General features: G+C 42.2%; 1 protein-coding gene across 9 annotated transcripts in view; it reads right to left on the reverse strand.

The window, feature by feature from the left end:
- The window catches only part of fbrsl1 (fibrosin-like 1), a 275,251-nt gene extending 264,082 nt beyond the window's left edge, over positions 1-11,169 (reverse strand). For all 9 annotated transcript variants that reach the window (XM_083979470.1, XM_083979474.1, XM_083979469.1 and 6 more), the window contains exon 1: positions 9,859-11,169. In XM_083979470.1, the coding sequence (XP_083835596.1) occupies positions 9,859-10,149 (291 nt within the window). In that variant the 5' untranslated portion in view covers positions 10,150-11,169. The remainder of the gene's footprint in view (positions 1-9,858) is intronic.
- Between the last annotated feature and the right edge of the window lie 4,966 nt (positions 11,170-16,135).

Genomic DNA, 16,135 nt, shown 5'->3' on the forward strand with positions numbered 1-16,135 from the left:
AATCTTGGCAGGGTCAAGAAGCCTCTAAAACAACATGTAAACCACAAGCCACTCTCCACTGAAACCTAGAGTCACATCACCACTACAACTTCTTCTACAGCTGATAGAATAGCAATAAAAGTAATAATACCAAATGAGTAAACTTGGATTATGTTTTAACCATACTTCTCTGCAGCAACACTCACAGACCAACAGTATACTGTTTGCTATCTTCATTCCTTCTCTCCACATTAGCTGTGAAATATGCAGAGAGACTCCACTAGAGCAGATGCAGGAATTAAATCCACAGTTATCGTTCTATAAAAAACGGGATGTAAAAGACCAGCCATGTAATATGAGTTAGCCCAATTTAGTGGTTGTCGTCACTCTAGAAGTGACGCGTTTGTGCACCCCCAATGACAGAGTTCAAAGGCAGGAGGAACCTCCTGTTTCCCTTTTCTAGATGAACATTTTCAATGTTTTAAATATGTCCTCTCTCTCAGAATTCAGTCTTGGTCAGTTTGAAATGATGAGTAGCTAAAAATAACAATAACATGATCCTCAGCTGCTTTGCCATATAGACATCAGTCAGAGGAATCAGAGCTGTATCACACACAAAAACAACAACTGTTAATTGTTTTTGCTGTTGTTATTGTTACAGGAGCATGAAGGGTATTTCAAGCTCTGTGATTTAATGTTTCTCACTCTCAATTTTTATTAACAAAGTCATGTAGCTTTGATTTTTGCTTTTTTCATCAAAGAACCAGATACCCGATGACTGAACAAGCAAAACAATGCTGAACAATAATGAGGGAATCCACAGTCTCCTGTATTTGCCATGTAACATTGAATGGAACATCTTCTAGCTCCACTTGATCGGTGTATTAGGAAAAATTTAAAAAGATTTTGTTTAGCTGCAGATTTTATCCTTAGTTTCTTTTCCATTTTTTTCACAGCATGTATGAAAATGACAGATGACACTGACATCCACAAGTATTTCAGTGGGCAGGTGGCATGTGTGAAGAGACAGATCAAATATTTGGACTACCTGTTCTTGACTGACTTCACACTTACACTATATAGGAGATCTAAGAAAAAGATTAGTTCATAGCTCATCATCTAAAAAAAGAAATGTCAACAAAATAAAAATAAATGTTTCATGTTGTATGTATGATTGTGGTTAAAATGCGCATTAGGAACGATCAGGCAAACAACTCCATATCGGAGGTGTAATGACCAGCTGATATACCCATGTCAGCAATAACAGACTCCTCCTCATACGTTTCAACAGCAGTGGTTCAGTGTTTCAGATTCCACAAGCAACGTGTGGACGGACGACAAGGTGTTTCATTTCAACAGAAAAACTGAGCGCGGCAGCTCACCCCCCTGTTGTCAGGCAAATACCATCCAGACAGTGAATGGAGCTGAAGTGGCGAAGGGAAAGAGAGAAATTCCACATTGCATAACCGCTCCTCTTATCTAAGCTCTATTATCTTGGCCACAGCTTGTTATATGGCTGCCAAAGCTATCACACAAAACACTGAAGCAACAGTCTTTATACGGCTGTGCCCACACCCACACATAAACACACAGACACAGAGAAAAGGCTAAACGCTGCGGATACAATCAACATACCAACAAACAATGGGGCTGTAATAAACTACAGACTAACGTATCACTGTATCTTATTTCACACGGGGAGCTGAGCACTGAGCAATTATTGTCAGCATCACTTGGCCTATAAAGACTATTCCCCTCAGAGCTGGTGTTTGTAGCGAGTGTCGGTAGCAGAAGAGCATGTCGACAACTGTTAACGCTAATTGCTCTCACACCAAGAGCGATCTATTAAGAAAACATGCAGCAAGACTCCGCGCAATGTCACGACTATGTGAGTCATGCCTTTGAAATCCAGGCCTTCCTAAAAAAAAACACGTCCACATGGACTAGAGGCTGATTTTGTAATCTGGAGTGTTGTGATGATTTTTGATTTGTGCAGACATTACTATATTGCAGAATCATCTCTGGGCCTATAAAAGTCTTCAACAGTATTATCTAACTCAATGCAGCTAAATAAATCTTAGTTGTAGGGGTTTCATTAATCCGCTGCCATCTGAATTTGTTATTTTTGGATGTTTTTCAGTTCTGTTTTTTTTTTTTTTCGCCAAAAATATACAAAGGTTGTTAAAAATGCTGAAAATGTATTTTGCTCAGTGTCTTTCAGCATTTAACCCACAGGTATGTCAATGTGGTACTGTATGTCCAGGTTTGTCCTGGAGTGAGCCATACAGGTCCTTTAGTGCTTTTCTTCTGAGTCACAGCTTCATACAACATTACATTGGGAATGGCACATACACTAAAGAATAATTTCACAATGAAACAAAATTGATGTGTAATACAGTTACCTTAACCCTAAAATATATATTTTTAGAAAATAACAAAATAATATGCATCTAGAAAGTAATCCTTATATCTGAATTGTAAACTTTTAACTGTAAAATGCTGTGTCCAGAGAGACTGTAGATTACATTTTGTGATGCATACAATATTGTTGATATATCTAAGATTATATTTCATGTCATGACATTAGAAGATGGCTTTTATTTGAAGATCATTCATAAGTAGTTTTATGCTTGCAGGTTGCTTTTCAACTTACTAACTATGTAGCTGCTGCTGAACTCTGAATGCAGATTACAGGGATTGAAATATACTGTAAATCTGACAAACTTAAATTGTAGCAGAGCAATAACTACTGACTGTTTGCAAAAGTGCCTGAATAGTGCTCAACTGCTGTCTAGCCATAGGCACCAAAGATTATGTGCGTAGGCAGCTAATGCAAGATGGTTTGCTGCTGGACAGACGCTGTTGGTGTTTGAGAGCAGAAACATGCAAACAACAGCAGCTTTTTAAATCTAAAAACAAGTCATGATGTCATTAAATGAGTAATTTCACTCCCTAAATGATAACCTCTAATAGAGACTATAGACACTGCTTGTAATGCATTTGACTAGCTAACACAGCCAACAGCTCATTTTAGAGTTTAATCAAGAAAAATGTGGATACACCTTTGAAAAAAATATTTTAAAAATAGATGACTGCTGACACCCTGGCTCTGGCCTCGACTTCATTAGAACTACTACATAGAGCATGTGGGGGGTCATCATCATCACTAAGGTGCTCTCTGGCTCAAACCCTGCATGTTGGACACAGTGATCGCTGGCAACACACTCACACTGTGAACATCTACAAAAGAGTTTTTTTTTTTCCTCTAGTAACATTACCAAACAAAGCACTTTATTGTGAAATATTCACCTTGGCTTGCAGCAGAGCATTGTTGAAATGACTATTAATACTTTGCAGCACACGCACACTACTCAATAAGACCAGTCGACAGACCTTTGTGCTGAGCGAGTCTGCAAGGCTGGAAAAAATGACCTAGCTGCTGCACATGCAAACAAAAAATTGAAAAGGGATTCAAGTGATGTGAAGGATGAAGTAAGCCAGACTCTCAGCGTTCTCTCTCTGCTGTCTGTCAGTGAAGGACATGCCTGAGAAGAAAAACAGCCATTACTTAATGAGCCACTTAAAGAGTGCCCTCTCTATTTAGGTTTCATTATTTTTATTGTAAATCCTTCACAGCCCTCGCCTGCTAGCTATTCATTCAGAGCTGCTGTGTCCAAGTACGCCATTATATATTAACCAAAATCACGGGGCTGGAAAATACCTCAGCTAAATGACAAATATGATTACTATGAAGTTAACTCCAAATAATTTCTTTTTCTCAAACTGCTCCAATGAAATGTCTTTTGTTAACATTGTTTAATAACACACATTAATCAAGCAGTCGAGGAACCGGAAAAGGGTTATGAAAGGCAAAAAGGGGGAACAAGTCAGCAGTGGATAATTACCGGGGGAACCTTCTAACAGTGCAGCTCCTAATCCATCGCAGGCTCGGAGACAGCATCTTAATCACAGCATAATTACATCCTGTCATTCACCGCAATGAAAACACTGAGACAGGAAGATAGAAGACGGCTCGGGACGACAAGCAGGAAATGGATATATATGTCTACAACAAGCTACCCACGTGCTGTTATATGCCACTTAATATGCGTCGGTGAAGTTGTACTACGCACATTTCAGCGATTCCTCACAAGTCACGGTACCTGAAAACAAAGAGGCTCTTATTCTGAGGTTTTGTAGTGCGGGTGCATTCAGTCTGTGGAGTGATACCTCAGAATGACAGCACTAACAGCACTCCTCAGGGCCAGCATGAATTTATCCCACTGCCTTCCACAAAATATCAAAGTGCTGCAGGCTGAAAGCCTCAGAAATTAAAAAAAAGGAAAAAGAAACATGAATACGGCTGCATCTCTTTTCTGCCTGGTGTCTACTCAGGCGGGCTACAGAGCTCCTGAACAAATAGTTTGATTACACCGTATCCGATTTAAGTCAGAATTCACTAACTTCAGACAGTATTGACACTTAGTAGGAAGACTATTTTCCCAGAGGGCTGTGGGACACTGTGATGGGGAGTTTTCGCTTTCTACTGACATTAAATAGATGATATAATCAATCAGATAAGTCATGGAAATACACTCATGTCACACAGATGTATACATTTGTATCAAATAAGCTGAACTCCAGCTTTCTAAAATGAAGTATTATTTCCAACTGTTTTTTTTTTTATTATCTTTTGTTGCATAAATCCATGAAGTATAGTTCAGTAGTGACAGAGGAGTCTGGGCAAGTGACTGTCAGGCTTCCAGATCCACATGAACACACGTCCACACCACACTAGAACCTTCCTTGGATGGATATATTTAGGTCACTGGTCGAAGGCTAGGACAGATGCACAGTGGAGGTTCAATGGTGTGTGTGTGTGTGTGTGTGTGTGTGTGTGTGTGTGTGTGTGTGTGTGTGTGTGTGTGTGTGTGTGTGTGTGTGTGTGTGTGTGTGTGTGTGTGTGTGTGTGCGTGCGTGCGTGCGTGTGTGTGTGTGTGTGTGTGTGAGAGAGAGAGAAAGGGAGAAGGCATGTGAATGTGACCATGCATTTATCAGCCATGCTGTCGCCTACAGTGTGTGACAGTTAGAGAGAGCCAGGGCCGGGGGACGTCCCACTGGCATTAAGAAAGCTCTCTCCGTGGGATACATCAGCCAATGAACGGCGGAGCCTCGGGGGGGCTGCCTTGTTAATTAAAGCCAGAGTTGTTTGTCAGTGCCGGCATATGATGCACAGCGCTATCACCGTCGGGGGAAAGAGAAAACACGAAGCACAAATGCTGCAACCCCTGCAACAAATCTGCTGCCTCACCATGGAAGCAAGACATCTCACTACAGCAACGACTTGCTGTGGCTTCCAGTGTCAGTATCGGTTTGCACTTGTGTTACTCAATCAGATAACGCACTTGCAGAGCAGCAGCACACAGCTGACTGCGAGAAAAACATGGGGAAAGGTGGGATTTACAAACTCCCTTAGATTTTGTCAAATCTACACATCTCAAGAACTTCAGCTCAAGCTCAGAGGCTGTTAACACAAAGGTGGAGGTGCTACCAGGGTCTAACTTGTGTTATTAATTGTCTTTGGCAGGTAATGTTCTGACTTTAGTGTCATTTGACAGGAGAGTGCTCCTGAGTGCTAGCTGTACTAATGACTGCTAATAAGGAGCACATGGTGTTATCTCAGAGATAACAATAAACCCAGTAAAGACTGTGATGGGGTTGTGGTGGTGCAAGTTTGGATACTTCAGGGAAAAGCCATAAAAATACTGATTTCTTTCCAACAGGTGTTGCGTTTGAGGCCTCCATCGGAGCACTTGATAAAATACAAAGACATGATTGTAACTGGAATGCATGCTGGCTTAGATCCACACACTAGCTGGGAAAAAGAAAGTGCTTCCTTAACTACTGCCAAGCACCTCTGGAGACAGGGACTTCATTTCTACACATTGCTTTAGTGGAGCTGCTCAGTGGCCAACGGCTAATGATGATTAGTGTTAAAAAAAAAGAGCAAACATGTTTACTAACTCTTCTCTAAAAAAAAAAGCATAAAAAATAAAGAAGCAGACTCAACATCTCATCAGGAGCTTCTATATGTGAAAGTCATTTCTGTCTGACTGCAGCTGACCTTTCAGCTTTCTGCCCATAACACTGTTGTAATATCACTAAAACAACTAAACCTAAATCCCCATTAGAGTGAATTTAGAAACTCATGCTGCGGAACGAAAAACCCAAACAAATCCAAATTCATGTTAAAGCAGATGAACAGAAGGATTGTGGATTAACGAGAGGGGATTTGCCACTCCGACGTCACCCACAGAGCAAATGGAGCAAATCAAACATCTTATTAATCTGTGACAGATGGATAATTGTGTCATTTTACTATCTGCTCCCTTGTTCGATTCCCTCGGAGACTTCTGGAGCGTTTAAACCTTGTATAAGCCTGGTAATTGTTTTGTGGCGCTGCCGTCAGGTGAAAACCCTGGAAATCAGTCTTTTAGCCACAGAGAGAGCTGTCACATGTCAATCACTGTTACATTTGCCTTTATGTTCAATTTATAGTTTAAAAGTGGCATCTCTAAAACAGTATGCTTTTCTCGACTCGGCTGATCATCGAAAGAAATATTTAAAAAAAAAAACATGCAAACTGAACATACAGTATTTGGTTTTCCTGTTCAACAGCCCACAGTGGCTGATTGACTGTGTTTGAATCATCAGTGAATCATCCCCAACATTTTCCTAATCATGATAAGGCGCCTGTGACAAAGCAGGACGGCTGTGTTTGCACAGTCGATTTGCACAGGTAAGTAAGCAGCTTTCCTGGGAGAAACGAGGGGATCCAAAGCAAATAAACACGCCGTAATCAAATGCGGCCGGGGCTGCAAATTGCTTTCGGCTGTAATGAAACAGGTTACGGGAGCAGGCGAGACCACCGTACAGCCTAAGCCTTCATCAAGGGAGCTTGATCCTATCAGCGCAGAGCCGGAATATCAACAACACCAACCAACTGAGTGTGTTTAGAGTCAAAGTGCTGTGGGAGAAACCCATAACCCCAGGCTCTTGTGAACAGACTGTAGCAGCTGTGCAGAAGTTAGGCACCAAAATAGGACAATCAAACGACAGTGACAGTCACCCAAAGGTGACATGGATTTCTTTCTGAAGCATGTTCATCCTGACGTACTTTAGAGAGCGGCGAAGGGCTTAGGCAGAGATTAAAAGGAACAAGACAGAGATAAATATTGGTATGTTGGCCATGTGGGCTCATTGACCCACAGGGAGGATGGGACGTAGCATTGATGCTGGCAGAATGCTAATGAGACTCTATAGCCTCCCTATATGACCTGACATAAACACATCTGTGCTGGCCATCAGTCACGTCAGAGAGGTTGAGAGGACCACACACTCCCTCCAGTGAAGGTGTGTGAGCTTATCTGAGCATGATGCCATAGGTCAGAGCTATTCCCTGGTCAAATGCTGCTGTGTCCTCCTCATAATTGATGAGCAATTAGCACAGGTAGCGTAGGTCACGGGGCTCCGCTCCAGCATTCGGCGTTAAAAGACTGTATTTCTTTCAGCTTATTAACTGAAAACAAATATGATTACTGCTGTCAGTTAGAGCAAACGCTAAGTGAAATCAGTAACATGCTCTTTCAATCACCACATGCCTGGAAATCAAGAGGAGAGGTGCAAAAAATCCTGCTCGTGCACAAGCCCTCATCTAACTCTAGCAGATCCACCAACATCATTTAATAAGCGCAGTCCATTTGCATGCAAATCAGACCAATTACCAAGTAGCTGGCATGTGAGTATCATTTCACATTGAGCCATATCATGCCTCATTTGCTTAGCCTTGAAACATAAGCCTCTACTGTATGTAGAGCACCCGTTTCTCTCTGTTCATTCAATGTGGATTTAGCACTTGAGTAAGAAATCTATTACTGCTTTGGAATGTGTTAAACAGAAAGTAGATAATTATTTGACTTAATTTCCCTCTCAAACACAAAGAAGTATCATTTCATTTCTATGATGATAAAGCATCCAAGGAGAAACCTTTTTCTTTTTTTTCTAGAAAAACATCCTGGTCTACAGCAACACACAGGGTGATAACAGGGACAGATGTGAAGCCTCTGGGCTGAAATGACATGGTTCTGCATGAGCCATGCAGAGGGGAATGTTCCTATAAGTCAGCGGGGCAGGGCAGGGCGCCGTGTTGACAGCAGTGGAGACACCATCAAGCTGGAAGAAGATGCCAGTGTGAAGCTCTCTGCTGCTGTGACATCTTCAAAGTCTTACACAGTCAGCAGCTGTCACAAGTGGCAGCCAAGCAGGACAAAGGGCAGAGAGATACTCACACACAACATCTCAGCGTACTGCACTCATGCAAATCGAGCGGAAAGGGCAGACACACAAACGGTGCTATGCAACATCTGACAACATATAATGAGTTTATCTTAGGGAAGCACTGTTGTACTGTACAGCCTCACTGTGGGACTAGATAGGGAACTGATCACGCTGCGACTGTGAATCTCTGTTGTGTGGCTACATAGTTTTCCCTGTTGTGTTTAGTGTCTGCTATCCGTCTCACATTACCATTCTCACAATTACAGGATAACAATAGTTCTTTGTGGTTAGGGTTCGTGCACACTTCACACTAACGCCTCTCCCCCTATTCCTCCCCTATCTGCTTTCACACCCACTCTAAGCAGCTCCAAGGGCCGGGCTAAGTGGGAAAGCAATATAATTACTGCTGACCTGGGCAGGTTAAACTTGTTAACAGATGGGAGGTGGCAAATTGATGATCTTCCATTCTGTGTATGAGGATGGACGATATATTTCATTCAACCATTACACCAACTAAGTACAATGTAGGAGGCAGGAGTCAATCATGACTGATTAAAACCATTGCTAAGCCTACATGGGAGGTTGTCGTTGAAATGAGGTGGCCTGCGGTATGATCCACGGGCTTTCAAATGAGGTCATCGTCTTAAAATACACAAAGCTATGTGACTATGTAATACGTTTGCTATGTTTATTAAAGCTAGTACCTTATATTTCATGTAACAGCAGCAGTGCTATCACTCCCAGAGTGAGCCAGCAACACCTGCCCGGCTTGTCAGTCAGACTAAAATCCCACAGGGAGCAATGTTTTATTTGTCATTTGCAACATAATGAGCTAACAGAGATAAGAGGATGTCAGGAGAGAACCTCCTTTCTTCCTGAAATCACTCCTCTGACATCAGACATACCACGCAGTCATGACAGAAACAGAGCCATCAGCACATGGTGTATCAGCATGCAACTGATGAATAGTGCAATAGGCAGTTTATCAAACAGCAAAATGTCAAGAGTGCATTGACAACTCATGGTGAGTAAGAATATGAAACCATACTCCTGACACAGCAGCACCTGTTTGTTTTCTTCAACAGCCGTGATGCTGTCGATGATTAACATTTCATTCACAAAGCCTTGAACTTGGAATATTCATCAGGCCGAGTTGTGTGCTGCCATGGTTGTCAAACACTTTTCACGTCACATTTAGGACCCACAGACCTGGTGCCCCACTAAAGGAGCAATGAATTGAACTGTACAGCTGTCAACAGCCTCATGTGATGAGAATCAGAAGCAAGGATTGATGTGGGACACCTTGAGTTGGGGAGGGGGCTGAACCTCTGAGAAACCATCAGACACCATCAGATGATTACAAGAGTGAACCTAATCCACGATCTAATTGGCATCATCTCAAGTAAATTACAGACCAATTAGACAAGTGGGGGGTGGGGGGTTCAAGGAGCCCCTCTTTGACAACCACTCTGCTGATGAAGAATGAGCACACAGACACACACGCACACACACACACAGGTATTGAGCTGGTTTCCTCCTTACCTCCAGACGGTCCAGGCTGATGAAACTGGCTATAGCAAATCCATCAATGATATCCTCCTCCTGCGAGCTGGACTCCCGTCTCTTCCTCCGGGGGGGCCGCGGGGCTCTGGCCGAGGCTGCGGGGTGCGGCGCCTTTTTACCGGTCAGGGAGGCGGCGTCCCTCCCCGGACTGTGTCCCTCCCTGTCGGAGCAGGAGGAGTTGGGGTCGTCTCTGCTCCCTGCCTCCCGCAACCTCCGCACCCTCTCCCGCTTGGACCGACATCTGCGACCCGGCTTCAATTTCCCATCCATGTTGTCAGAGAAAAAGCTTTGCAGTGTCAGAAAGAAGAAATGTAACAACTCCCACAGTATGTGCTGGGCTGAACGCTGGCTGCACCGTGTAATAACAAATAGCCTCACACACACACACAACACACACACACACACACACACACACACACACTGGATTGACAATTGTAGGGCTGCGCTATAACGTGAAGATAGCGCTGCGTGTGTGCGTGTGTAAATAACAAAGCAAATACAGCCTTATAGCACTCAATGACCTTGGGTATAAACCTCCCCAATCTCCATTGCGATAAGCAAAAAATGTTCAAGTATCCCACACGGGCGAAACAGAGAGAGCAAAGCGACGCGGATCCACACGTTATTTTGTCACGAATCTGCACTATGTCGACGCGGTATCCGTTAAAGCAGGTGCAAAACGGTCAGATAGTTCAAATCCACGCATTACACTCGCTTAGTAACTTTTGTTGCATCGGAATAATAACAAGCAACGTTAAAGCCTGAGCTCGCTGCATACCGCAGACAGCGCAGAGAAATCATGTCGCTGCCCGTTGTTGTTTTCCACCACCCCAATCCATGATCCAGGGCTGTCAGATACACAGCTCGGGATACTATCCGTCCGAAACGAAACGCCTGGCGAACAAGTAGCCCTACGTATCGATTGTGGCTGTCGGATGAGTGAATAATCCCGTACGCGTTTGAGTTTTTAAGCCATATTCCTCTATGCGCTTCAGGGGCAAAGGATTCCAAGTCTGAGAGCTACTTATGCGCAATATTTCCTAAATGATCCGAACCGTCCGAATAAGACAAGCATTCAGCGTGTAATCAAACTCCATGAGGCAATGGAAGCGGTCTATTCCAGCTCTGATAATGTTGAGTTTCCTATAAATCCACTCCGGTCCGTCCTCTGGCTGCTCAGTTGCTCAGCGGCTCGTGGTATTTTCTATTCGCATAATAAGGCTTTGATAAGTGTCCTTAAAGCGACAGCAGTGATTAAAATCTCCTCTCCCCCCCTTCTCATTCCCTTCATCCGAAATTAAGAGACACAGTCGAGCTTCAGAGAACCCACATAACTGACGTATTTCCGCCACCTCTGGCCTACAATTTACCATAGGAAGGAAGCTGGTCTTTAAAAAAAAAAAAAAAAAAAAAACGGGGAAAAAATCATTCTCTCTCAGTGTTGGGCACACTTTGTCACATCAGGCACTATTTCAGTCTGTCTGTCTGCCACAGAGGATGCCACATCATGTCTCTCCCTCTGACTGCCTGTGCTGTCACCAGTAGGAAATACACACTCTCTCTCTCTCACATGAACACACCTATCAGGTTTTTGACAACTTCTACTTTACTTTCTGACCCCCACACCCCCCCTCACCCCGACCCTCCTCTCCAGTTCACCAGCACGAAACAACAAACTCAAAGTGTAAAGTTGCATTTCAGTGTCAGATTCACTTCTAAATGTCACCACTGCACAGTAAATATTTGAAATATGGGTTGCTGTATACTTACCCTGGACCAGTGTCCCAGCTTTTTAAACCCTGAAGCAGTGTTTGCCAATCTGCAGCGTGGGGACTTCCAGGGGTCCCTCTGGGAGTTCCAGGGAGTCCTCTGCAAAGTAAAGCAGCTTAATTTATCTGATTTCGATTAGCAGAAATTAGGGCAATGACATTATATAATCACTGCATTGTGTAACAATTATTTCCATCATAGGTTTCACTGCCACTATAGTGACTATAATTCCACCTACACTGATATGCACACTTAGGCAAGCATTTATGAGTGCAAAAAAAAAAAAAAAAAAAGTTCTCAGTGAGCGCAACTCATATGAAGTGAACGTATCCTCTGTGTCTGAGAAGGTCTGATTTATTAAATCTTTTTTTTTTTAATTTGAAAATGATAGAATACTGACTCCAAAATGTAGAGCACTGTAGTAAAGGGCACATTCACATTCACTGTAACGGCATCCCAATTGAAAACCTCACGTAACCCCAGAAATCAACTGATAATAATCTAGACAGACTACTACATACACTGCAGGTAATTGTAACTTTCAGAGGAAATGTATAAATTATAATATCAAGTGACAGGGAAGTGTGCCTCCTGTGTAAATGCCTGGTTACTATTTGCATAATGCTTTGCTTAACTGGAAACTTGCGCTCTCATGCTGAGCTTGAATAAAGGAAGCTTACTGGGGTTGTGAACTTGCATGCCAGGTTCATTCTTCTTCAGATTATTTTGACTTTATCATTATAAAGTCAACACGTGTTTCACTGAATGTGGAAAAGAGAGATTGTAGCTCAGAGCCACTCAATGTCAGACAGCCTGCACACTCACAATACATTTTAAATCACAGCAGGCTGGAAAAATACACTTGAACTTGACAAAGAGATGACAAAGATGATAAAGTATAATAGGTAATAAAAAAGAAGTTAATTTACACCGTGTACTACCTTATCAGTTTTTTTTTACTGGCTATCTAATAAGTAGAGACGCCTCTGAACTACATAGTCACTATTTGCAGTTTCATTAGTAAGACTCACGTGGGGACGAGTGGGCAGCAACACTGATGATGAGCAGTTAATATCAGAGGCTTACTGGTAATGATCTCATATGAAGGTGTGTGTGTGTGAACTGAAGAAGAATTACAATATCCAGCACGGTGTGAAATATTGCGAATAAAAATTCTCCGGCTCATTATTTGATCTTCAGGAGTGCAGGAAGCAGCTGAAGAAAGCAAAGCTGCAAGAGCCAGACTGAAATATTGAGGCAGTCGGTGCAGTGGTTCAGGTGAGGGAATTTTTTCTTTTATGGCGAGAATCTTCTGTGAAACTGAAAAGCAACACATCAAAATGCAAAATGAAACTACTTTTATGCAAATAGAGCACGCTGCAGGGTAAATGATCCAGAGCTCTGTAGGCGATACAGCACTGAGTCAGTGAGTGAGTATGATGAAGTTTTCTTGATACAGCAGGCTACACTGTGTATACATGTGCTCATATCAAAATGTTACACTTTGACTGGGCTAACAGCCAGGTCCAGTCCAGTCCAGTCCTCTGTGTACTCTTTATCACGGCAGCAAATTTAAAGAAGGCAGGAAGTGTGCTCTACGTTTGCTTTGGAGAACAATAACCAGGTGAGGAGCTAATCAATCTTTGAGTGAAAGGACCTTTCAAGAGCTTGAGACACTATCATTTCAATGTTATTTTAACCCCTGTATCCACTGTGAATAAACCCCTCTCTGTTTGAGCAGCTTTGCCAGAACTAATTCAGTAAGGAGATTAAAAAAAGGGGGAACAGGTATGGCGAGAGGGCTGCGGAGGAGAGGGAAGAGATTACCTCTGTTTCTTCCATGCTACTATTTGCTGTGAGCTTAATCCATAGCTACAGACTCTGAGCTACCACATCACAGTCATTCAAACACGAGTCTCTTTGAAACGCTTAGCTCTGGCTGTGCTGTGACGCTGAGGTGGAGGGAGCCAGGTCCCGCATTTATTTATGATGTTTAAACAGCACAATTGTTTTTCCTCGCCGCCATGCCACCATGATAAGGATTCATTTGATGTCACAGGGGTCAAGGTGCTTCTGGCTAAAAGGGCTTTATTTCTGTTGAGATAGTTCTGAGAGAGTAGACAAGGGATTGAGAGGTAAAAAATAATAACGAAAAATAAAAAATAAAAATCTGTCTTCAAGTACACACTGTATCCTTTGTAAATAATATAGCTCCACAGAAATCAATAAGCCCAGATTTCACAGTAGAACACCAGAAAGCTCTAACACTCAAATCCCTGCACTGCTGTAAAGAAAATAAATTCTGTTGGTCTCACTGCAAACTGTAATTTGTGCACAGTCAGTGTATTAGGACTACATTCATCGATTGTGGAAGCTATCTCTCAGCTATCCCTGAGTGTGGTGGTGGTTTAAATGGTGAATTTTGTGCAGTCCAACAATATAAGAGTTGTCTATACGCAGGGTTAAAGATGAAATCAAAATCCACAGATAATAGTAAAGATAGCGTTCAGGGTACAGTGGGTGACTCCAACATTTGGTTCAGGTCATGGATAGATTGTGGCTACGGTTAAAAAATATATTGCTAGCAGCTTTTTAAAGGGAGATGAACTCCAGTCTTCTGTATCTAAAGTCAGATGAGCTACATGGCCACCAACGCACTACACACTGAATGTAAATCATAAGGTACAGAACTGTCAATATTTGACAAATATAATGATTCAGCACCAGTGGGCTGGAGCTCACATGTTAAACGGCTGAACCTGGACATCACAGAGAGTTTTTCTGTTTTCCTTGACATGAGTTTGTAAAAATGACAGGTTGAACTTGGTATTGAATGACAGAATAATGAATGAACTGCCTACTTAAGCAACTGAATTATGTTGTTTGTAAGTGCAAGACAAATGACAGTGTAAGTAGGCCGTCATTTGTCTGTGCCTTCAAACGCTACTACTGAAAAGTGTTGCACAAAGGAAACCATAGTCTGTCTAGACACTTGTGTGGTGTGGTTAAACTGAAATCGAAAACAAACTCGGTTAGGAAAACAAAATGGTTTGGATTAAAAGACCTACTTCATTAAAGTTATAGAGCTTTCACCGCCATGGTTAAAGTAGTAACAACATGCTTGTTGTTACATTGCAGCACATGTCTATTTTCAACAACTGATGCAGCCATCCCAAGCCATGTGAAACTGTACAGCTATTCATGGTGCAGAGAGGATAAATCCTACCAACAGTGGTTATCCTCCAACTTTCCCCCCAGCGCCACCAGCAGGTCAAACCTTTTACTTATTCTCAGTCTCTACTCAACTGTTACACAACTGGGTATTTGTGGTTAACAGATCGTGAAACCTCATGCTTGATAATCAATGACATTTTCTGTAACGCAACTATGATACTGGCATTTGATATTTTGAGTGAAAAGCCACAACAGCGGTTGGATTGCCATGAAATGTAATTGTAATCACCATTCATTTACTATAATCATCAGCTCAGTACCCACAAATGACATTCTCACTGGTTTCAACATTACTATTATATAGCCTGCTGACTGAACACTAAAAGTGAACAGACCAATGTAGCACCGGTGTAGATTGTATAATCCTTACATGACCCAGCTTGTTTAAGGTCATGTCTGTATAGATGCTACTGCTACATTTATTGAAATGAATCATGTAGATGGAAAATCAGTTGAAAATCACTGGTTTAATCTCTAACAGTGTGTTGTATTTTAAAAGCTTGTGTAAAGGCCTATCCTCAAACACTACTGAGGTAGTGAGAGTAGTACATGTACAAGTACATCACAGTTAGGACAAACATACTTAATGCCTTCCCTAACCTCTGCTTCATTACTGAGCCTTCAGCATACCTCATTACTCCACAGGTAGACTCTGAGAGAAAACAAAAGGGGCGTCTATAGCTACATGTAATATCAAGAAGGTAAAAGACTAAACCACCAGTGAAGACATAATAGGCTGTCTATGTTCAACATATCTCTACAACAGTGGAACATTGGAAATGAAAGGACGCCCGGTGAACATATTGTAATATTTGTAAAGAGAAAAAAAAAAGGATTTCTATCATATTTTACTCTGTCTATATCAGGTTCAAATCTTGCTGCAGAGTTTCAGTTTTCTCCTCTTAAATTTGCAATTTCCCTGATAAATTATCCTCATATCTTCCCCAAAATGACTTGCCATTGTTTGTTAAAGAAGAAGCAGCATGCACATTTATTTAATCCATCAGAAACTCCGGCAGCAATGGCGACCAGCTGTTTTGAATATGGAGCTGTTGGATTCTAACTGAGACATCTCAATTTGCTGCCCTAGCTGTCACTGAGGAGCTACTGTGAGGGAAAACATAAGTCTGTGGCTTTATGCCTATAGGGCTTTCGGCTGCTTCTGTGACACATCATGGAGTAATTCACTAGTTTGGTGGCAATTTACAGGCAGACTCAACAAGAAACCCGCCCGAGGGTCTCGAGCAACAAG

This window comes from Trachurus trachurus (genome assembly GCF_905171665.1).
Source record: "Trachurus trachurus genome assembly, chromosome: 9".
In the NCBI taxonomy this organism is placed as follows: domain Eukaryota; kingdom Metazoa; phylum Chordata; class Actinopteri; order Carangiformes; family Carangidae; genus Trachurus; species Trachurus trachurus.